The sequence below is a fragment of the Meriones unguiculatus genome, chromosome 7, assembly GCF_030254825.1.
Source record: "Meriones unguiculatus strain TT.TT164.6M chromosome 7, Bangor_MerUng_6.1, whole genome shotgun sequence".
NCBI classification, from domain to species: Eukaryota; Metazoa; Chordata; class Mammalia; order Rodentia; family Muridae; genus Meriones; species Meriones unguiculatus.
In genome coordinates this window covers 957,612-980,782 of record NC_083355.1, presented here as the reverse complement: position 1 = coordinate 980,782, position 23,171 = coordinate 957,612, and the positions used below count along the sequence as shown (strand labels likewise).

At 41.5% G+C, this 23,171-nt stretch overlaps 1 protein-coding gene across 1 annotated transcript; it reads left to right on the top strand.

Annotated features, from left to right (window-relative positions):
* The first annotated feature begins 3,509 nt into the window (after nucleotides 1-3,509).
* LOC110542113 (zinc finger protein 431-like) lies at nucleotides 3,510-21,349 on the top strand. Its single transcript, XM_060386204.1, has 4 exons — nucleotides 3,510-3,624; nucleotides 17,152-17,278; nucleotides 17,474-17,534; nucleotides 18,649-21,349. Exons 1-4 carry the CDS (start codon nucleotides 3,622-3,624, stop codon nucleotides 20,120-20,122), a joined length of 1,665 nt encoding a protein of 554 aa, XP_060242187.1. The 5' UTR covers nucleotides 3,510-3,621; the 3' UTR covers nucleotides 20,123-21,349.
* The last annotated feature ends 1,822 nt before the right edge of the window (nucleotides 21,350-23,171 follow it).

Sequence of the window (23,171 nt, the reverse complement as noted above, 5' to 3'; positions counted from 1 at the left end):
CAAACCACTCTAAGAGATGTGAATGAAAACCTGGTGCAGATTGACTTTGTTCATCTGGATCAACCTTGGAGGAGTCTAATACTGGCCAGCTCATTGCTAGAATGTTGAAAACACGGTACAGTTTGGAAAAATATTTCTAGATAACAATCAGTCCAATTCCAGGTACACAATAAAGGTTAAGGTGTGACTTCATAGAAACTCCTTAACAAAGAACATGTAACCATGAGGGTGGATTTTATAGCTAAAAGATCTAGATTTAATGTGGTCTCTGACCAATAGCATAGAGGTCAGCCAGTCATAAAGTACGTGTGACATCTCCCCTAAGGATAGGTAATAGTCTATAGAAGAAGGACTCTAGTAATCGTTCTGAAAAATTTGAATATGGTTTGCCTCTATAGCAAAAGGTAGGTGAGGTCTGCCTCCACAGATAGCAAAGAGGTCACCAGGCCATTAACAAAACCCACTTCCAGCCTTTTGGATTAAGTGCAGGTATTTTATCTCCTTCATTGAGAAGAGGCCCCTGTGTGTTTAACATTCCTGGTTTCCCTAGTGATCTGTGGGCTCAAGGACCTTTGTACTCCCAACAATCTGTTGCTCATTAAAGAGTGGATTTCTCCTACAAGTGAGAGGATTAGCCTCAGGCAAAGATAAGCTCCCTATTTGGTTATCCAATGCAACCTGAAACCTTATACACACAACCAACAGAAATGGACTCAGCAAGTTTTATTCATTTATATTTATATTTATTCATTTATATTATATTTATATTTTATTCATTTATATTTGAGCATACTTATTCACACATACTAGAAAAGGAAGAAATTGGCTGGGAAGAATTTAGGTAGGGATAGAGAGAAGACTGGAGGGGAAAAGTGATGTAATCTATTTTAATTAAAATGTATAAAAAGGGGCTGGAGAGATGGCTTGGAGGTTAAGAGCACTGGGTGTTGTTACTGGGGGCCCAGGTTCTGTCTCCAGAGACCACACGGTAGCTAACCATTTGCTGTAGCTCCAGCCTGAGGCATCTCCTGCTGTCTTCTGGCCTCTGTTGACACTGCACACAGTCAGATAAACACCCACACATATAAAATAAAAATAAAGCTTAAGAAATAGAACTCTATACAGTGATGTCACAGCCCTGAGACAGACAGTAGTGAAGGCTAGTTAAAATTAACTCCTGGTTTTGCATGGAGGCAGCAGTGGCCTTCTCTGAGCCAGTTTGCTCAGAGGCAAAAGCAGCCTGACTGAGGTTAAAACAACCCAGCAAAGCTGATCCTCTGAAAGCATGGCCCACAGTGCTAATAGGTAACTTTTTCTTGATGTTTCTGAATTTGTATTCTTTGTCTTCCGTATGTGTGAGAATTGTGGCATGGATACATCTGTCTGTGAGATCACACATCATGACTGGCAGGTAGCACAGGCTCCATGCCTTCCTTGATTTCCAGCTAACAACTTGTGGTACAAGATGAACATTCCAGAGGCATTTCCTTATAATTTACATATGTTTCTGCATGACTCAGAGCTCTGAATGCCCTTAGATATTTCTGCTTTTATATTGTGACCACGTTCAGAAGAGGATTTAACTTAGCACGCATAGGAACAGGAAAACCTGTATGTGAAGATATCCAGACTCTCTACGTAAAATCTCAATGCTTTCTTTGTTGAAGAAAACCATTGCTTTGGAAATAATACCCATGTTCTCCTTGCCTGCCACACGGAAAAAAAAAAAAAAATTATCTGCTTTTCTGTCTTGGCTGACGTGATGGTTATTCTTGGTAGGCAAATTGACTACATCTGGAATGAACTAAAACCCAAAGAATTGGGTACTATGTGGGATTTTTTGAAGTGGAGAAACCCTTCTTTAATCTGGATCATGTGAGGTGGTAAGATCCAGCTTTAATCTAGGCCACAGCTTCTGGTGGCTGTCCGCATATATAAAGGACACTGAAGATGGTAGCTCTTTCTCTTTGTTTACCCTACCTCTGCTAGCAGGGTATTTTTTTTTTTTTTTCTGGCATTAGAACCTCCTTCTTTGGGATTCTGCTATATACTTAAGACAAGCTGAGACATCCAGCAACACGGACTGAAGCACTACTGGTGTTATGCCCAATTGGTGAGACCCCCAAAGGCCACTAGGAATCAGCTCTGCTGCAAATACATGAAGGTTTATTGCATATGTGCTTGAACACAGATTGCAAACTTCCTGTGGAAGCAGGAGCGGAATGCGGCCCCACAGTCTAGGGGAACAAGGTTTTTAAAGGGAAAAAAATACAAGCAGGGAATTACATGCCTTGGCGTTACATGATTGGGTAAGGGAGATGACTTTTGAAATGATTGGTTTGCTTTAGGGGCCAAGACCACGAACTGTTCTGGCCTGGCCACCTGGGCCGGTTTCCTAGCAACTGTATCTCTAGCATATAGGAAAAGAATGCAGTAAAGCTAGTTCCTTTCCCCAGGTGGCTGGACATGCCTCCACCTGGCTGGCCTTCACTCTGGCCTGTGCTCCAAACTCCAAACTAATACCCCGAAAACCAATTTTCAATTCTTTGGTCTCTCACTGGATGCTTCAACTTTTCATTGTAGACAGCCATTGTTGGACTAGTTAGTTGGACCACAGCCTGTGAGTCAGTCTAATAAATACACTTTTTTAAAAAATGGTTTTTCGAGACTGGGTTTCCCTGTGTAGCCTTGACTGTCATGGACTCGTTTTGTAGACCAGGTTGGCCTCGCAGGCTGAACTCACAGAGATCTGCCTGCCTCTGCCTCCCAAGTGCTGGGATTACCGGCCTGCGCTGCCCCACTTGGCTCCACTTTCTACATATTTAGATTTCTTCTCTTAATTCTGTTCAACTAGGGAGCCTTGACCAATACAGCTGTGTCTGTGTTGTGAGAAAACAATTCTTCACCTTCTCACTGAGGAGGAGGTGCTGGCTGACAATAGTGCTCCACACTCTTCGTCATCTGTTTCCTGCTTTTCTCCCAGGCTTGTCTCATACCTACCGGGTAAAAAGTAGCCGCACTTTACCTGAACCCAGCATGAAGCCACAGAACACAAATCTTGTTTCCTAAAATCTCTTTAGTTGTTAGTAATCTAGGCACCTTTCCACTTGTGGGACAGATTAATACCTCCACTGAAGATGAGTAATGGGGTATGCAAGCTACCCACCTTGATTCCAGGAGAAGACAAAGCTCTTCCTGTGTGCTATGAGGCTAGCTCAGGCAATCTCTGAATTTGGGACCCGGTAAAGGAATGCAGTGACGCTGCCCACAAAGGGCAGGAGCAGGCGGCTGAGCTGCGGGAGCTGGAGTGGTCGGTCCTCGGCTGGGTGAGAACACAGACAGGATGCGCACAAGTGCTACTGAAATGCAGACTTCTGCATATCTGGAAAAGGTGTGGGCTACGACCCACAGCCCTTCGTTACACTCTAACCCTAAGGGCGGTGCTCATGTCACTCAAGAATCACTGGCCAATCAGGGCCTTGCAATCAGAGAGGAGGCGGGTTCTTCCGGGTGCCGAGCTGCAGGCCCTCAGTGGCTGAGGAGGCTTGAAAGGTTCGGTGTGTAGTTCTTTGAGCGCTGCTGCTGGGCGCTGCTGTGAGGGGAGCAGGCTCCGAAGTCGCCATGGTGAGCACTTGGTCACTGCCACAACCGGGAGGAGCCGGCAGCTGAGCAGCGGGGGCTGGTGTGTGGGTCCTCCCCGGGGCTGGGCGGGAACCGGCGGCCAGATGCGGCCACCTGTGAGGTCCCTTGTCCAGCGTGGCCTTTGAATAACTTTTCTATGGAGGCTGCATCCGCGCAGAGCATTTGGAGCAGGGACCTGTGTAGAGAAACACCCTTGGCAGGATGCCAGACCTGGAGAGCCCTAGTTTCCGCAGCATCTTCTACAAGTTCTGCCTCAGCATTTCACCTTTAGGTACAGGATCCATTTTGAGTTAAATTTGTGGCGGTTGTAAACGGCGTCTCTTGTGTTGGGTAGTCCTCCAGCAGTAAGCTGCGATGTAAAAAGAGCAGAACTGATGATGTAAAGGATTTACCAACGCTTAGGAGATAGTAAGTGACACCAAGTAGAATTTAGATGTTGGAGGATTGCCTCTACAACACCCCAGGGATTGGGGAATCGCTCAGTGGTAGAGCGCTTGCCTAGCAAGGCCCTGGGTTCGGTCCTCAGCTCTGGGAAAAAAAAAAACAAAAAATCCAAAACCAACCAACCAACCAACCAACCAACCAACCAACCAACCAACCAAAGAAACCCACCCCGCAAACAAGTAGTATGCTAACCAGGCCGGTTAGAGGTTAGAATGCTAGGATACACATCTGTTCCCCAGGACTGTCCAGAAATACAGCTCCAAACCATGGCAAAGGAAACAGCTGTGATTTACAGCCAACCACCAGGCCCATCCCCATATCAAAGAGCGGGTGTTTGACAAGCTACTCAGTGGGGCATTACAGGATCACAGTCAGCGCCGAGGCCTGGTGTGCCGTCAAGGTTCAGTTTTCTTGAGAAACCATAGTTCTGCTACACGCAAACCTTCCCCTAAGGCCCTGGCTACATACAGGCGTTACCAGATCTCCCAAGCATATTCCTGGTTTTAGAGAAGGAGCTGTTTTATTTCTCAGGGCCTTAGGAAAAGCTCCCGAGGCGTAGGCCCAAGACTTACTGGCTCTGCCAAGCAAGTTCCTGGGTTTCAGAAGGAGCTGTCATTCTCCATACATGAGGACCTCAGGGAAAGCCTTTCTTGAGCAGGCCAGCACTCAACACAACAGTGTTTTTCCTTTTCAAATGGTTGTCAGCAGGTGTCATCTTGCCCATGTGGCAGAACCGTGGGTTTCTCAAGAAGAAAACTGAACCTTTCTGGCACACCAGCATATGTGGAATGCAAAATCTGTGCTAGGCTGGCTGCCCTTTTAGCATTAACCGGTGCATCTGGTCTCTGTTACTTTGTGGTTCCCCGGCTTCATCACCCCCACCCCGCACCCCTAATTTACTCCCTAATACTAGATAGGAGGGAAACAAGGATAGAGGAGAAAGAGGTCCCTGAATTTAATTCTTTTCCTTTTGTTTCTTCTTTGACCACAGCTACTAACGAACCACAACAACCTCCCCAAGAGACCAATAACCCCCACACCGCCACTTGGGGCTCTCAAATTTATGTACCCTCTGAAAAGTTTCCAGAATTCCAAAAGTCACACCATCACAGAAATTATCTGCAGCTGGCAAAACCATGCTTCTGCTAGAGCACGAGGCAAATCATAGTCAGCTGCTGGGGATAGTCTGCACAGCCCCACATCCCCACACCTGGGATTGAGATGAAAGCACATTCTTGTAATATTTATTTGATTTTTAAGAAACCAAAATTCCATAATTCTCAAAAATGTCACTACAAACCAGAGCTGGATGCAAGCTATTATTAAAGAGATTTTTTTTTTAAATTAATCTTTTGTGTGTGGAGTGATTTCTCCCTGGGAAGGCATATTGATTTTAGAATATCTGCATCTTCAGCCTTTAAAGAAAATGTTTCTGAGACAAGCTATGTTGATGGAGGCCATTGTGCTCCCAATCTCTTGCTCCCCAGGGCAATGACCTTGCTTTCCTTTTGATTAAACTTCCTAAATCCTTAAGTTAAAGGGATATCCCACAACAGAGTTTAAAAATTACTCATTTGAGTCATGTAATTAACTGTCCATTGCAGTAACAGAAAAAGATTTGTATGTGTAGCATGGCTTCTGCCTTCTGACCAGAACAGGAGGAACAGTTTATTGTGTACACTACTGCAGAGTGAAACAGTAAGAAATAGCTAGAACAAAGATGAAAGCTTAAGGGAGCCAGCTGCAGGGTGAGTGACTGTATAATTTCCCAGCATGTATTAATTCATGCATGTGAATGAAAACAGACCACTTTAGTGGGTGTGCAATTTGGAGAGGTTATGCTGAGACAATGAATATCAAATTTCTGGTTAGGAGACTCCTATGAAGATAGGTGCAGTCCTCATTGACATAGCACAGAGGATTGGGATAGAGGTCTTTGGCTATAACTGTGTGTGTCAGGTCACAGGTCTTAGCAGCTAACATTGCACATAGGGGCAAGGTAACACTGGATCTTATTAATGCTGTGTCCTCTTTTTCAAAGTCAGTATAGTTAAACGGTGTTTTAAAACTATATGTTTTTAAGAAGTCAGTTGGTATTTTTAAATTTCATTTTCTTAATGCATCACTGTTCTAGTCTTTTATTTGTTTCTATTCTTCAATGTCTCCAGTTCATTAAGAATTCAGGTGCTTTGATTATTTGTTTCTGTTTAGAGCAGTATTCTCTTGTAGCTCAGGCTTGCCTTATCCCATGTAATCGAGAATTGCTTTGAACACCTGATCCTTCCTCTGATGCCTTGTCCCTGGAAGACAGTCCTGCAGCTCCTTCCAGGCTGGGCTCTGACTGGTCCCTGAGAAGGAAAAGAGACCAGTGGAGAGGATACTCCTACTTACAAGTAAAGAGGGGCCTGTGTAAGAACTGAGCTCACTGACCAACTTTGAAATTGTTGTAGGCATAGCACAGAAAGGGAGGAGGAGGAAGGAAGGTGAGAGTTTTGACAGTAGTTGGCATTTGCAGTGAGTAGTCAGGTAATCTATTTTAGTCAGTCAGTAAAAGTCCAAGCTGGCCATTTGTGGGTTCACAGACCAGGGCAATCAAGAATCTGGAAAAGGAACTGAACTTATTTCTAGAAACAAAATATCTGTAGTTTAACCAACACAGAAGATCTTGATAAACTGGTATGGCTCTGCCTAACAGGAATGCTATTTCTTCCTGTCCGAAAGTACGCAGCCTGAGAGAAAAGGTGTGTATAGTGCTTGGTGGGCTCTAGTACATATGTGTCACCCTGTGGAGTATTGGACCATAAAGCCTGTTTCAATTTTTAAAAATAAAATTGGAGATTATAAAATCTTCTCATTTTTTTTTTTTTCCTACTGGTAAGTCTTAAACCCTGGGATAAATGTCTGAGGTGCCTATTTAACAGGTCAATGTGGCCCTGGCTGTCAGGTTCTTCCAGTCCCACCCTTTAGCCCAGGGGCTGGGTTGCCCTTCTCCCAGCTGCTCTTTCTTAAGGATTCCTCTAGCTGTGCTCTCCCTGCCTCTAGCTGTGTTCTCCCTGCATCTGGCTGTGCTCTCCCTGCCTCTAGCTGTGCTCTCCCTGCGTCTAGCTGTGCTCTCCCTGCATCTGGCTGTGCTCTCCCTGCCTCTAGCTGTGCTCTCCCTGCGTCTGGCTGTGCTCTCCCTGCCTCTAGCTGTGCTCTCCCTGCCTCTAGCTGTGCTCTCCCTGCGTCTGGCTGTGCTCTCCCTGCCTCTAGCTGTGCTCTCCCTGCGTCTAGCTGTGCTCTCCCTGCGTCTAGCTGTGCTCTCCCAGCCTCTAGCTGTGCTCTCCCTGCGTCTGGCTGTGCTCTCCCTGCGTCTGGCTGTGCTCTCCCTGCGTCTGGCTGTGCTCTCCCTGTGTCTGGCTGTGCTCTCCCAGCTATACCTGTGTCTGGCTGTGCTCTCCCAGCCTCTGGCTGTGCTCTCCCAGCCTCTAGCTGTGCTCTCCCTGCGTCTGGCTGTGCTCTCCCTGCGTCTGGCTGTGCTCTCCCTGTGTCTGGCTGTGCTCTCCCAGCTCTCCCTGTGTCTGGCTGTGCTCTCCCAGCCTCTGGCTGTGCTCTCCCTGTGTCTGGCTGTGCTCTCCCAGCTCTCCCTGTGTCTGGCTGTGCTCTCCCAGCCTCTGGCTGTGCTCTCCCTGTGTCTGGCTGTGCTCTCCCAGCTCTCCCAGCCTCTGGCTGTGCTCTCCCAGCCTCTGGCTGTGCTCTCCCTTCCATCTATAATAAACTTTCTACTCCACCACACCTGGGAGCAGCCACATCCGATCCTTTTTATTTTTATTTTTTCATTCGCTTCCCATTTCCTGTTCCTTGCTTTCACAGTCGTAGCCACTTTTTGCTTCAATTGTTTGTTGCTGTTTGAGTTTGGCTGAAGTTGGGCTGCATGTCTTCCCAGCTCTGCTGCACTGGACGTTGAATGTGTGATGGAATGTGCACACAAAGGATCCTATGCCTTGAAAGCACAGGTGCCCTGAGAGAGTGGAAGATTCTACTGAAATACAAGTTTACCAGACTGAGGCTCTGTCTGCAGCTGGGGTGGAAGGGCAGAGCTAGGAAGGCCTGTTCTGTCTGGGTCACTTGCTCTCTAATCCTCCCATAGGGAAGCTGCTGCTGTCCTGAGGTCTGGCTAAGAGGGACTCCTGGCAGGCCAAGCAATCAGGAATGCCTTTGGGAGGTAGCTTGAATACTCTTTCCATATTTGCCTCAGATGCAGTTGGTCATAGAGCTGTGAGGGAGACCATAGTCGATGCCATGGTGGGCCACTGTGGTGGTCATCAGGAAGAGCAGGTTGGCTAAGCGCTCAGATTCCAATAGGCTTGGACTGGGATGACCAGCACGCAGACTGTGGTTCTTTTGGTACATGTGGTGGTCTGGGCAGAGCCCCTGGCCTCTGAGCCTGCCTGAGTGTGGATTCCCTGGAGAGGGGGAAGCTCTACAGCTCTAGCTTTAGGAAGCTGTGTTGCTTATAATATCACTCTCCAGTGTGCACACACAGACATTACTTTTGGTGTGTACTGGGAAGACATATTTGAAAACTAAAGGTCTGGTTTTTAGAAGTTTGGGAACTGGTAAAAAGGAGGTGATGGGGATCATCCTTCAGTAATATTTGATTAAAGTCTTTTACCTTTCCACTACCACCAGCCACAATGGTGTGCTTCAGGGGAATTCAGTTCCAGGGTACAAAAGGAGTTTCTGAGATGCAGAGGTTTCTCAAATGTGCTTGGTGTTGTGCAGGTGCATAGGGGAGATTGCACATCTTGTGCCATAATCCACATGGCAGGAAGCAGGAAACATTAAATTATTCTTCAACATTGTTTTGTGTGTGGGCCTCCTGAAATCACGCGGAGGCATGAGGGGCTGCAGAGCCATAGCCTACCTTTCTGATCACCTCCACTTACAGAGAGAGTTCTAGAGCATGGGGCCTCTGTGTGGAAGAGAGATCAGTGGTAGCTGGAGGGCCAGAAATTGTAGTAGTTTAGGGGTCACTTTGAGTTATTTTTGTGGAAGATGTGACGTCTGTGCTTATTTAATTTTTATACACAAGCAATCATAGGTAACATTGGTCAAATACACATTTTTCCTGGCTGAGTTTCCTTAGTCTTTCGATTAAAATGTGAATATAATTTGGGGCTTATGTTCTTGACTTTTTCTCTGCATTCCCTTATTCTTTCACAAATATAGTAAACCTTTTGATTGTTGTACCTTTGTGGTTAATACAGAAATCACATTGTGCCAAATATGTACTTTTTCTTCATAATCCTATGACAATTCTGAGTTCTTTTCACATGGCACATAGCTTTGGAATCAGCTTTCCTGTAATAAATTGTTGGGATTTTTCTTTGGATTATTTTGAATTTATGCTACAAATTGAACATACCCAACATCTTAAAAATTTTTTGAAAATAACATTACTTTAATGGTGTTGTTTATAGTTGCATAAATGAGTAAAAGATATTATACTGCATAATCATTTATTTAGCAAACAACAGTGTGTGGAACTGAAATTGATGTGAAATAATGTACAAAGCCATGGAAAGAGGACTTTTGTAAAGTTTAGTGACATAGAGTACATGGTTATGGCCACATAAAAGACATAAGAGATCTCTTATTAAGTATGATGTAATTGAGAAAACAAAGAGCGAAAATAAAACATGCCCCAGAATTTGAGTGTGACACAGATTGTGGATTAGCATGTCAAATCAACTATGATAGCAGTGCATTGGGATTTTCCACAGAAATCAATTAAGATCAGTTGAAACCATGTTGTGTTGTTATAGTAATGTAAAATCTTACCTATATTTAACGTATGTATTCTGATACATTTGGACATAATACTTAAACCCAAACAACTCCATTATACAGCGTTCTCATAAAATAACAGGATTACTATGGATCCCAGCAAGCTTCTTCAATTTTCCATGCACTTGAAAATTTTATTGAGAAGTATCAGAATTCTCATGTTCATGGTGGTCAACCTTAATATTTGTTTGTTGAAGACTTCCTGGGTGCCTCAGGAAGACATTGTGCAAAATGAATGAAGACAGTAACACTGGTTGAAGGATTACACGCTTGTGAAGGACTCTCACAGTCATGAAATGGCGTGTAATTACTGCTTAAGCAGTGTCAGCCCTCACCTTTCTCCCACCTGACTTTAATCTTTAGTGCACGTGTATTTGTCAGATGAATGTGAGAGTCCAGCCGTCTTGTCTACCCTACAGGCAGCAAAAGAAAACGAAAGGCAGAAAGCAGAGACTCCAGCTGAAGCAATCACCTTCAAAGGTTTTTTTTTTTTCTAACGTTCTTTTAGGTGGTATGTGGAAAAGAAAAATTTAATATCAAGCTTTCTGTACCAGGAGTTGTTACAGAGATGAGAATCAAATGTGTTATTATAGTATGCTATAAAAATGAAGAAAGTTGCTTTCTTTGAATGGCATGAGAGCTTTCTGACAATTAGTCAGACTGCATGAAAAAGCTAAAATGAGGTTGAGAAGCAGACCGTTCTGTTTGAATTTTAAAAATGTTTCCATTAAACCCCAGTCTCCTCACAGAATTATTCTATTTCCCCTTCCAGGGAGATCCATGCTTCCCTCTGTAGCCTCCCCTCAGCCTCTCTGGGTCTGTGGAGTGTTGATTGACCATCATTTACCTAATAGCTAATATCCACATATAAGCGGATGTGTACCACATCTGTCGTTTTGGGTCTGGGTTTACCTCACTTAGGGTGATTCATTTGCCTGTAAATTTGTGATGTAATTTTTAAACATCTGAGTGCTTCTCCATTTTGTAAATGTAGCACATTTTGCTTATCCATCCTTTAGTTAGGGATATCCATCCTTTAGTTTCCAGTTTCTGGAGTGTATGAACAAAGCTGCTGTGAACATGGATGAGCAAGGGTCCTTCTGGTAGGATGAAGCACCTTTTGGATATATGCCCCAAAATAGTATAGCTGCGTCTTGAGGTAGATGGATTCCCAGTTTTCTGAGGAAATATTGATTTCCATAGTGGCTGTATTAGTTTGCACTCCTCCAAGCTGTGGAAGAGTGTTCCACTTGCTCTGCATCCTTGCCAGCATGAGCTGTCACTTGTATTATTGATATTAGCTGTTCTGACATGTGTAAGATGGATTCTCAAAGTAGTTTTGATATGTATTTCCCTGATGGCTAAGATGTTGAAGATTTTTTTAAGGCTTTCTCAGCCATTTTAGATTCCTCTGTTGAGAATTCTGTGTTTAGATCTGTATGCCATTTGGGGGTGGGGGTGTGAGACAGGGTTTATCTTTGTATCTATGGCTGTTCTGGAACTCACTCTGTAGACCAGGCTGGCCTTGAACTCACAGAGATCTGTCTCTGCCTCCCCAAGTGCTGGGATTACAGGCATGCACCACTGTACCCAAATCTATACCCCATTGTTTAATTTGAGTTTTTGTTTTTAGAACATTTAGTTTCTTGAGGTCTTTATATATTTTGTGTATTGGGCTTCTATATGATGTGGATTTGGTGTTAAAATATCTTTTTCCGTTCCTCAGGCTTTCTCTTTGTCCAGTTGACCGGTTTTTTTTGCCACTTCCAATCCATGTTCTATTAGTGGCAAAGGAGAGAAGCAGAGTGCACAGGATGAGTGCTGCCCAGTAATTTCTTTGATTTTGATTATGATTTCGTTGTTTTTGTTTAAAGGACTTTTATTTCTGTCTTTCTGTCCCCTTTTTAGATGTGGTGCCATCTATGCTGTGTATTTTTATTAATTAAAACCTAATTATAATGTTGTTTCTCTGGAAAATGATAAACCTTCACCTTTTTGTGTCTTCTGAAAATCTACTATATTATTGAGTTTTTGTTAGTTTGGGGACTTTCTGTGGAGAAACAGTGTTAGTTTTCTCTTTTTGATCCTAAAGGCTTGCTTCTCCTCATTTCTTGGCAATCTGTGTTTTCCAGTAGTTTAGTCATCATTGTTTTTTGCTACTTGAAACTAATATGCTTAACACATTGACATGAGGATTTTGAAACTTTCTCCTATATTATTGTCTCTGTGTCCTAATTAGCTCCAGTTGCCAACATTTTAGAGTCTACAGTCATCTGAGGGAGCCTCAGTTGAGGAAGTGCCTCCACCGGAATGATTGGCTGCTATGTCTGTGAGAAGTTATGCTGATTGATGATTAATGTGGAAAGGCTCTTCCAAAGAAGGTGGCAATATCCCTAAGCAAGTAGGCTTGGTTGGATAAGAGAGCTAACTGAGCATGACATAATGACCAAGCGAGAGAGCAAGCCAGGAAACAATGTTTGCCCATGTTTTTTGCGTTAATTTTCTTGAAGCTTGATTTTCTATCCTAAGCTCCCAAAATGTGGAAAATATCAGACTTGAGATGGCATGAGACATAGAAAGCTGTACACAGAGCCTAGTCAGCTGTTCTTGTAGGACCTGGAAGATCAAGGTATTAAGAGTAATGCAGAGGGAGCTGAGGACATAGAATTTCAGTGGAAAGCAGACTTCATGAAAAATTTAGTTAGAGGTCATTTGTGTGATATTTTGACCCAAAATCTGCCTGTGCCCTGAGAAATTGAATAAGGCAGAATTTAAAAATAATGGGCTGATTTCTAAGATGGAGTATTGAATCTGTTTGATAGCTATTGCTAGTTATTCATTCAGGACTAAATGGAAAAAAGAAAAAAAGCAACAAGTGGGGCAGAAATAAATGCCAAGTCTGTGGTTTGTAGAGAAAAACAACACTGGGTAATTTCACATGTTAGTCAAATGCTGAAACAGGCAGGGATTTTCAAGATTATCACCATTAAAAGTAAGACCCTTGCTCTGGATATGAAGCCTAAGAAGGTGCCCAAAAGGTAACATTCCCTCCTACTAAGTCTTTAATTAATGGAAGGAGTAGCAGAGTGATTCCTAGTCCCAGGAAGGAACTTCATACAAAACCTACTACAACTGTGGTCCAATCGTGGCAGTGTCCATCCTAATTTAGAAGCCAGACATGGCAGGATCACCCATGCTGTGCTGGTTCTGGAAATAAGAAAGATGCACGCATTCTTCCTCTGTGGTTTCAGCTCAACACCATTCCTGCCATCTGTGTTTGGCAGTCTCAGAGCCCCAGTGAGGGAGGGTGCTGTAAGAGTGCATTGCATGGAGCTGTGAAGATGAAGCATGAGTTGTGTTTTTAGATCAAAAGATGTTGTGATACCCAAGCTATGATATACTTGCCATAGAGAATTGCATACAGGGAATGGAAGAAACCAAACAGAGATGTATGAGAAGTTACAGGGATAGGGCCATTTAAGCATTTTGAAAATGAGGCCTGATGGGTCTGAAACAGAGCTACAGGATTTGTTGTTTGCCCTGCTGGGTTTCTTGGTCCAACCTTCTCTCACTGGGTACACATTCCTCTTTATTGGAATAGGAATGGGTATTCTGTGCCATATTATGTTGGAAAGATATACCTTGTTTTATGATTTTAAAAGATCTGGAAGTCCAGAGATTGTCTTGAGTGGTATAAGGGATGTTGGACGTTTGAACAGTATGCAGGCTGTTGCAGACTATTAGGATCACTGAAGTTAGACTTAATGTGTTTTCTTTTATTTAAGTTTATTTACTTTTCATCCCATAGATGCCCCTTCCTCCTCTCCCCCCAGCCCCCTCCTTCCCCTATCTTTTTTCCCCCAGAAAAGGGGAGCCCCCCTTGTATCAACCCCCCCAGCACAGCAAGTCATGTCAGGACTGAGCATATCTTCATCCCTTGAGGCCAGGCAAGGCAGCTCTGCCAGAGGGAAGTGATCCAAAAGCAGGCAATAGAGTCCGTGTTAGAAAGAGCCCCCCATTTCACTCATCAGCCCCCCCCATATGAAGACCAAGCCTCCCATCAGCCACATGTGTGCACGAGGCCTAGGTCCAGATCATGCATGCTCCTTAGTTGATGTCTTAGTCTCTGTAAGGCCCTGTGGGTCTGGGTTAGTTGTCTCTCGTTTCTTCTTGTGGGGTTCCTGTTCTCTCTAGGTCCTTCATCTTTCCCTCAACACTTCCACAGCACAGCCAGAGCTCTATCCCATGCCTGGTCGCAAGTCCCAGCATCTGTCTCAATCCTCTGCTGTCTGGAGCTTCCCAGACAACAGTCTTGTTAGGCTCCTGTCTCAAAGCATAGCAGAGCATCATTAATATTGTCAGGGGCTGGCTTTTTACTGTGGGGTGGATCTCAGATTGGACCAATCATTGGCTGGAATTTTCCTCAATCTCTGTTCCCTCTTTATCCCTGCACTTCTTGTAGGCAGAGTACAGAGTTTTGGATCAAAGGTTTTGTGGGTGGGTTGTTATTCCCCTCCCTCCACTAGTCCTGCTTAGCTAGGAGGTGGTCACTTTGGTCTCCATGTTTTCCCTGTTGGGAGTCTCAGCTAGAGTTATATCCATATCCTCCTGGGGGCCTACGCTGTCACAGATGTCCACATTGTCAAAGAGATGACCCCTCAGTTTCTCTTCTTGTTCCCAGTCCTCTCACCTCCCACCACCAGTCTACCCACATCTGATTCCTACTCTTGTTGCCCTCCCCATTCTATTTCCTCCTCAGTTCCCTTTATCCACTTCTGCTGTCTGTTCTATTTCCCCTTCTGTGTGACGTTCGGACAGCCTCCCTTGGGCACTTCTTGTTACTTAGCTTCTTTGAGTCTGTGGATTGTAGTATGGTTAACCTGTACTGTAGGTCTAATATCTGCTTATAATAATGAATTTTATGAATAAAGCTGCTATGAACATAGTTGAGCAAGTGTCCTTGTTGTATGGTGGAGCATCTTTAGGGTGTATGCCCAGGAGTGGTATATCTGGGACTTGAGGTAGAACCATTCCCAATTTTCTGAGAAAGTGCCAGATTGATTTCCAAAGTGGTTCTACAAGTTTACATTCCCACCAGCAATGGAGGAAGGTTCCCCTTTCTCTACATCCTCTCCAGCACGTGTTGTCACTTGAGTTTTTGATCTTAGCCATTCTGATGGGTAAAAGGTGGATTCTCAGGGTCGCTTTGATTTGCATTTCCCTGATGCTTAAGGATGTTGAGCATTTATTTAATTAAGTGTTTCTCTGCCATTCAATATTCCTCTATTGAGAATTCTCTGTTGAGCTCTGTACCCCATTTTTAAATTGCATTACTTGGTTTGTTAGTGTTTAATTTCCTCAATTCTTTATATATTCTGGATATTAGCCCTCTATCAGATATAGGATTGGTGAAGATTCTTTCCCAATTTGTAGGTTGTCATTTTATTCTGATGACAGTGTCCTGTACTTTCCTACTTTTTGTTATTTTGATGTTGGTGATTGTAGAGTGTGTGTGTGTGTGTGTGTGTGTGTGTATGTGGTGTGCCTCCCCTCTTTTGATTTTGCTATTGTGGAATATTTATTTCCTGTGTTTTCCTGGGTGTGATTAGCCTCCTGGGATTTGTTTTTCCTGTCTAGTAGCTTTTGTAGGAGGAACATTTCTAGATTTCTTATTGGGGGTGGGATTGGATATCTATAGACTCAGTCCATTTCTTCTTCTTTCTCTCTCTTTTTTGTGTGTGTGTCTACTGTGTTAAGGTTGAAATTGATCAGTCAGCTTCCTTCTCATGCTCAATTCTAAATTGCATAGGCTGCAGTATCCAGTGCTATTTTGCAAGCCTGATGTTTTTCTATTTTTAATTTTGTTGGTTTTGTTTCTGAAGAAAGAGTTTCACTGTGTAGCCCTGGCTGTCCTGACAGTTGGTATGTAGACCAGGCAGGCCTAGAACTTAGAGATCCACTCGATTCTGCCTTCAGAGTACTGGCATTAGATGTGAGCCAATGTGCCTGACTTTTTGTTGTTGTTCATTTTTATATCATTGGCTAATGAGCCTGGAATGTAGGTTTTTGTCAAGCATATGCTGTTGTGCTGTACTTCATCCACTTCCTGAATTTTGAATTTGGCAGAGAGAATATTCTCTTTCTCAGGATGGCAGGAATTTATGATATTATACTATCAGAGCTTTCTGTGTTATTGAATTGCAGGTATGTAATATTCTTCCTACCTGCTGTGTTTGTTTTGATTTTTTTCTTTTTCAAGACGGTTTATATGTGTATCCTTGGCTGTACTTGCTTTGTAGACCAGGCTGACTTCAGACTTACAGAGGTCCACCAGCCTCTACCTCCCCTAATGTTGAGCTTACAGGCATGCAGGCCCACCTTGTTTTTTAAAAAATGATTATGAGTACTTTTCCTGTATGCATGAATATGCACCTCATGTGTACCTGATCCGCATAGTAGTCAGAAGGTGGCCTCGGATCTCCTGAACTTGGACTGGTGGATGGTTGTGAGCCCCCGTGTAAGCACTGGCAATTGAGCAGCAGGACCAGCAAGAATCTTTGCTTCCGAGCCATCTTCCCTTCCCTGTGTTGCTTATTTATGATCAACCACTACATTGCTAATACTTTCATTTGTCCATATGTAACTGTTTAAACATGCTTTCCTTTTAGTAAGATTTTATTAATGATACAGTTTAAACTGGGGGCACTTCAGCATTCTGGAAGATGAATACAGAACTGGAGTGAATGTATAATTTTTTTTGTAGGAACTTCAGTAAAAACCTCTGTGTTCTTTCTATTTTTTCTTGTTTGATTTTTGCAGGAGAGACAGGGTGTTAATATGTACCTATGGCTGTACTGGAACTCATTGCATAAACCAGGCTGGCATCCAACTCAATGAGATACACCTGCTTCTGCCTCCTGGGTGCTGGGATTAAAGGCAAGAGTCAATATACCCAACTTGACCATCAGTTTTTGTAGTTAGTAATTTTTCTACAATTTCTCTGATGTGTGCTCAGTACTGCTAACTTGTCTCTCTTTTCTTATGTCTGTTAATTGGATTTCTCTTACAAGGCTGTATCCTATTCAAAGGACGAAAAACTGACAGAGGTGAACCTTATTATTCAGGAAATAAGTCGGAGAAGCACCAGAATTATATGAATATATTGTCAATGAAGTATACATTTACAGTGTTGTCAGTATCATGTTTTCTGTTGTACACATGTATGGGATATTTTAGACTGCAATGACCTATGATGATGTGCACGTGAACTTCACTCGAGAAGAATGGGCTTTGCTGGACCCTTCCCAGAAGAGTCTCTACAAAGATGTAATGCTGGAGACCTACAGGAACCTCACTGCTATCGGTAAGACTGGATTTTCTTTCACTTTTTGAAGTAAGGAGACAACTCTTTCTTTGTTATTAGTGCTCTTCTGTAATTCCAATTGAGAATGAGGGAAAATTAGGTGAATAATACTATCTTCAGGTTCACTGAAGATAGTAACTTAAATTTTGCCTATTTTCCAACAATATATCATACATTTCTGATACTATATTTCAGGTTATAATTGGGAAGACCATAATATTGAAGAACATTTTCAAAGTTCTAGAAGACATGGAAGGTAATTATTATCTGCAAGCTGATATGAATAAGCCTCTGAAGAAATTTTAATGTGTCTCAGAAGTTTTAAAGAAAAGCAACAGTGAAAAAAACACTGCTTTAAGTATATCAATGATTATTTAAATCTCACAAAACCACATACTTCAATGTCAAGTATCTGATTTGTGTTTGCAAGGTATTCCTCTAAGAAAGAAGACAAGGGAATAATGCTTTAATATATATTATTGTTTGAATCATAGCCACGTTATAGCTACTCTGTAGAACTGCCAATCTGTTTAGTCTCGTACCACTCACATATCATAAAAGATATACACATTGAATAGGTGATAAGTATGTGTTCAAAACCTTCTCATAAGCAAGCAGTCCATAGTAAAGCTGCAGATACGTGTATACCTGTAGTGACATTACTAAGTTCAGTGAGGCATCAGTTTATGAGAATCAATAATGTTAGGGTGGAGAAACTTCAATCACATACCACATGTCTATGAGGAACAAAAAGTCAAACTGTGAATGCAATGTGGAAATCTTTTGTTTGTTATTCTTTTTTTAAAAGCTATATCATATGTCACAATAGATAGAATCCATGTGAGCATAGGGATATTGAAAGAAGCAATGTATCTCTTTTTCTTCCTGAACAATTAGAAGATATATAATAGTCTCCACTTTGAGTAGACTTTCTGAGTGTGGTACAAGTTTATAATTGGTTGTTTTCCAACTTCATTGGGAATAAAGCCTCCAACACCAACTGCAGAAAATCCCTATGAATACTTAGGAATTAGAAATTTTTCTCTGTCCTTGTTTACTTTGCAAATATAGTATTAGTCACACAACAGGAAAATTTGTGAATGCAATCAGTGTGGTAAATCTCCGAGTACTTTCTGTTCTCTTCAAATAAGTGAAAATCCTCATATAGAAAAAGGATCATGGGTATCTTCAAAGATGTAAAACAACCTATAATGAAAGGAAACAGCATCAATGTAAAGAAAGTGATAAAAGCTAAGATCTGAGTCCTCTTTACCATTAGACAAAATTATAAAATTAATTCCTACAGATAAAAAGATTCATCTGTGTAATGAACGTGGTAAAGCTTTCACATGTACCAATTATCTTTGCAGGCATGAAAGAAGCCATACTGGAGAGAAACCCACTGAATATACTCAATGTGGTAAAGCCTTTGCATATCCAAGTTATCCTCAAAGGCATGAAATAATTCATACTGGAGAGAAACCCTATGAAGGTATTCAGTATGGTGAAGCCTTTGCACATCACAGTAGTCTCCGAATACATAAAAGCACACATACTAGAGAGAAACCCTACAAATGTAATCAATGTGATAAATCCTTTTCACAACATAGTTATCTGAGAACACATAAAAGAACACATACTGGAGAGAAGCCCTATGAATGTAATCAATGTGGTAAAGCCTTTGTATATCACTGTTATCTTCGAATACATAAAAGAACACACACTGGAGAGAAACCCTACAAATGTAATCAATGTGATAAAGCCTTTTCACAACCCAGTCATCTTCGAATGCATAAAAGAACACATACTGGAGAGAAACCCTATCAGTGTAATCAATGTGGCAAAGGCTTTGTATGTCAGAGTCATCTTCAAAGACATGAAAGAATTCATACTGGAGAGAAACCCTATGAATGTAATCAATGTGATAAAGCATTTTCACAACACAGTTCTCTCCAAACACATAAAAGAACACATACTGGAGAGAAACCCTATGAATGTAAGCATTGTGGTAAAGCCTTTGCATATCATGGTTATCTTCAAATACATGAAAGAACACACACTGGAAAGAAACCCTATAAAGGTATTCAGTATGGTGAAGCTTTTGCACATCAGACTGGTCTCCAAATACATAAAAGAACACATGCTGAAGAGAAAACCTATGAATGTAACCAATGTGGTAAAGCCTTTGCATATCACAGTAGTCTCCAAAAACATAAAAGAACACATACTGGAGAGAAACCTTACAAATGTAATCAGTGTGATAAAGCCTTTTCACAACACAGTTATCTCCGAATACATAAAAAAACACATACTGGAGAGAAACCTTATGAATGTAATCAGTGTGATAAAGCCTTTGCATATCGTGGTCAACTTCAAAGACATGAAAGAATTCATACTGGAGAGAAACCTTACAAATGTGATCAGTGTGGTAAAGCCTTTTCACAACACAGTTATCTCCAAATACACAAAAGAACACATACTGGAGAGAAACCCTACGAATGTAATCAGTGTGGTAAAGCCTTTGCATATCATGATTATCTTCAAATACATAAAAGAACACATACTGGAGAGAAACCCTATGAATGTAATCAATGTGGTAAAGCCTTTGCATATCATGGTTATCTTCAAGTACATAAAAGAACACATACTGGAGAGAAACCCTACAAATGTAATCAATGTGATAAAGCCTTTTCACATCACAAAAGTCTTCAAATACATAAAAGAATACATACTGGAGAGAAACCTTATGAATGTAACCAATGTGGGAAAGCCTTTGCATGTTGCAGTGGTCTTCAAAGGCATGTAAGAAATCATGCTGGAGAGAAACCCTATGGATGTATTTAACATGGTAAAGCCTTTGCACATTTCCATAGTCTTCATTATCACAAAAGTATTTATACTGGTGAGAAGCCCTATGAATATAAGCAATGCTATAAAGCCTTTGCCCTTGACAGTTATCTCTGAATGCAGAATAGAACACACACTGGAAGGAAACCTTATGAATGTTCTTAATGCCTTTGTGTTATGATGACTGCTGACTGCTTAGATCCAACACAACTCAAAACCGGGTCAATGCAAATGACAAGGATTTATTGTAATCAAGCTGCTACTGATCTGTCAGTGCCACAGAACAGATTCAGGAGCTGAAATGTGACCTGGAGCCAGAATGTTACAGAGCTTTTAAGCTTGAAACCACAAACATCTGTGCCAAATTACAGTTAAATTTTTTCACCAATCAGGACTTAAGGATGGGGCCTTTCCTTATGTGGTTGATCTGTGTCAACTGATACAGAATTTGGGTTTTACAATCTAATGAGCTTCATTTGTTCTTTTGTGGTTAGAACAGTCATATTTTGGGAAACAAAAAGTAAATAACAAAAGCCGTGGTTAAGAATAGTTATGTTTAGGAGAACAAAAGATGAATAATGGAAGCTGCTCATCTTTTGGGAAGCCCCCAGCTCTCCCAGGACATGGGAACCTGAAGTTAGTTTCACCTGATGATTAAATGGAGTCTGAAAACAAAAAGGTGGTATTTAGGACAGGTTTCTTTTGCTTGTTCCCAACGTTTGCATATCGCAGTCTCCTTAAAATATGTAAACTAACACACACTGGAGAGAAACCTTACAAATGTGATCAATGTGAAAAAGCCTTTTCACAACACAGTCATCTATGAATAGATAAAAACACATGCTGGAGGGAAACCCTATGAATGTAAGCAACGTGTTAAAAGCCTTTGCATGTAGCAGTATTTGAAATTATGAGAAAAAGTCATACTCCAGAAAAACCCCTAAATGTAGTCTGTGTGGTAAAGTTTTACACTTCATGGTATCTTCATACTTGAGTAAAACCTTTAGTGTGTAATCAATTTGTTAAAACCTTTTCATATCATGGTAGTATTTGAGGACCTAAAAGAATTCACACTGAAGGGAATCTGTGACTATAAAGGATTTGGCAAGATCTTTGTAGAACCACACTTACATTCAGCTTACACAAGATTATTCTGGAGGAAAAAAAAATGTGACAAGTGTATAGTGAGAGTTCTGGTTTCTTTTAATAAACACAGAAATGTTATGGGAATATGTTTTCATTTTAATCCCAGGTGTGGGGATAAGAGGTTGCTTTACAGCAGGTGGCCATGGTTCATCTCATGCTCCATCAGGGTGTGGTTTTGACAGCTGCAGACAGTTTCTGCCAGTGTGTGACATTTGAAATTCTGGCAACTTTTCAAAGGATATATAAATTCTAGGGCCCCAAGAAGTGGGGTTGCTGTTGGCGGTTGTTGTTGGTTGTGGGGTTTGGGCAGTTTCTCAAGTGGTTATACACATCAAGAAGAGAAGAAATTGAATATCCTGAAGTGAAGATTGAACTTGCCCCCAAGGAACTTGACATTTCTAATCAGCAGGAGCGAGTATAATGACACCCCTTTTCCTCTTTATCCTTTCTCGCCTACCTAGTGTTGGGGGTTGGAAGGGTGGAATAATAGTGGAGAAGGTGATAGAAAAAGGAATTCACAAAGTAGCTAAAGACCAGCTTCACAAGTGCCAATCATCTAGTCAAGCATTACTGTATCCCTCTCTATTTTGTTTGCAACCTCCCAGTAATGGGCAAAAGCTGCATGAATTTAAGCAGCAAGGGAATCCTTTTAAGATTTTACTGTTTTGTTTTTGTTTTTTCTTTTTTCAATTATATACCCAGGTGTAAAACTTTATGGGTGTGTATTTGTGCCTTTTCTTTTGCTGTAATAAAGCAATATCTAAGGCAATGTATAAAAGTTTAATTTGGCTTATGGTTCTGGAGGGATATAGGATCACTATGAAACTAACATCACAACAAGTGTCATACATGGCAACTAAAGCAGGAATTTCAGAGCTCACATCCTCAACCTGCAGCATGAAGCAGAGAATGGGAACTACAAATGGTGTGTGGAGTTAAATTCTCAAATCCACCCCAAAGGACACCCTCCAACAGGGCAGCATTTCCTAGATCTTCACAAATGATACCACCAACTGAGAAGGATTATTTCTCTCATTTCAAGCTTACATGCTTGCTTTCTGTTACATGAACCAATTCACGATGAAGTAAAACTATAGACAAGCCTTTAGAAGCCTCAACACTTGAGTTGTAGAAATAAATACACAAGAAAGACATGAATAAAAACTTATTTAACAATTTGTTTTGTGTGTGTGATGTAATTATGGGTTTTTAGCCATGACATGTGGAGACTGGGAGACATCTTTATGGTGTCTCTGTTGGCCATCTTTACATAGTGATCAAGGTCAGCTTGCCAGCTTTGCACACCACAGATATTTCCTGCTAATGCTCAAATAAGATTAATTGAAACATTACATGAGTAAAATATTTTCTTCTTTTCAAATTGTAAACATATTGTCATCCAAGGATAAAGGAAAAGAGGCCAATTTGAATAATAAATTCTATTTGCAAATGAAAATTATACACTGCTACTTTTTCTTTAAAAGAATGTTACACCAGCACATACATAAATATTTAAAAACCCAAATAAAGGTTAATGAGGTCACTTGATCCAAATGACTCCCTGGGTTTCATCTCTGGAACTCAAATAGGCGAGGTGGATAATAGACATAAGTTGTCCTGTCACTGTCCTGTGCACATCATGGCACAGGTGCATACACACAAACATTTCAAATGTTTTTAAATGACTGAAATTCACAAAACAAAGAAAACCCAATCATTGAGAATATATGAAATGATTTTCCAGTGTATTATCGTAGAATTTCAAGAAGTATTACTGTTCATCAAAACAATGGTGGTTCCTTCTTAGATCTTATTTTATCTTTTCATTCTGTGATTCAAAGATAGGTCACATTAAAACATAGCTGGACTTGAAGGTGCATCTCTGTAATCCCAGTACTTG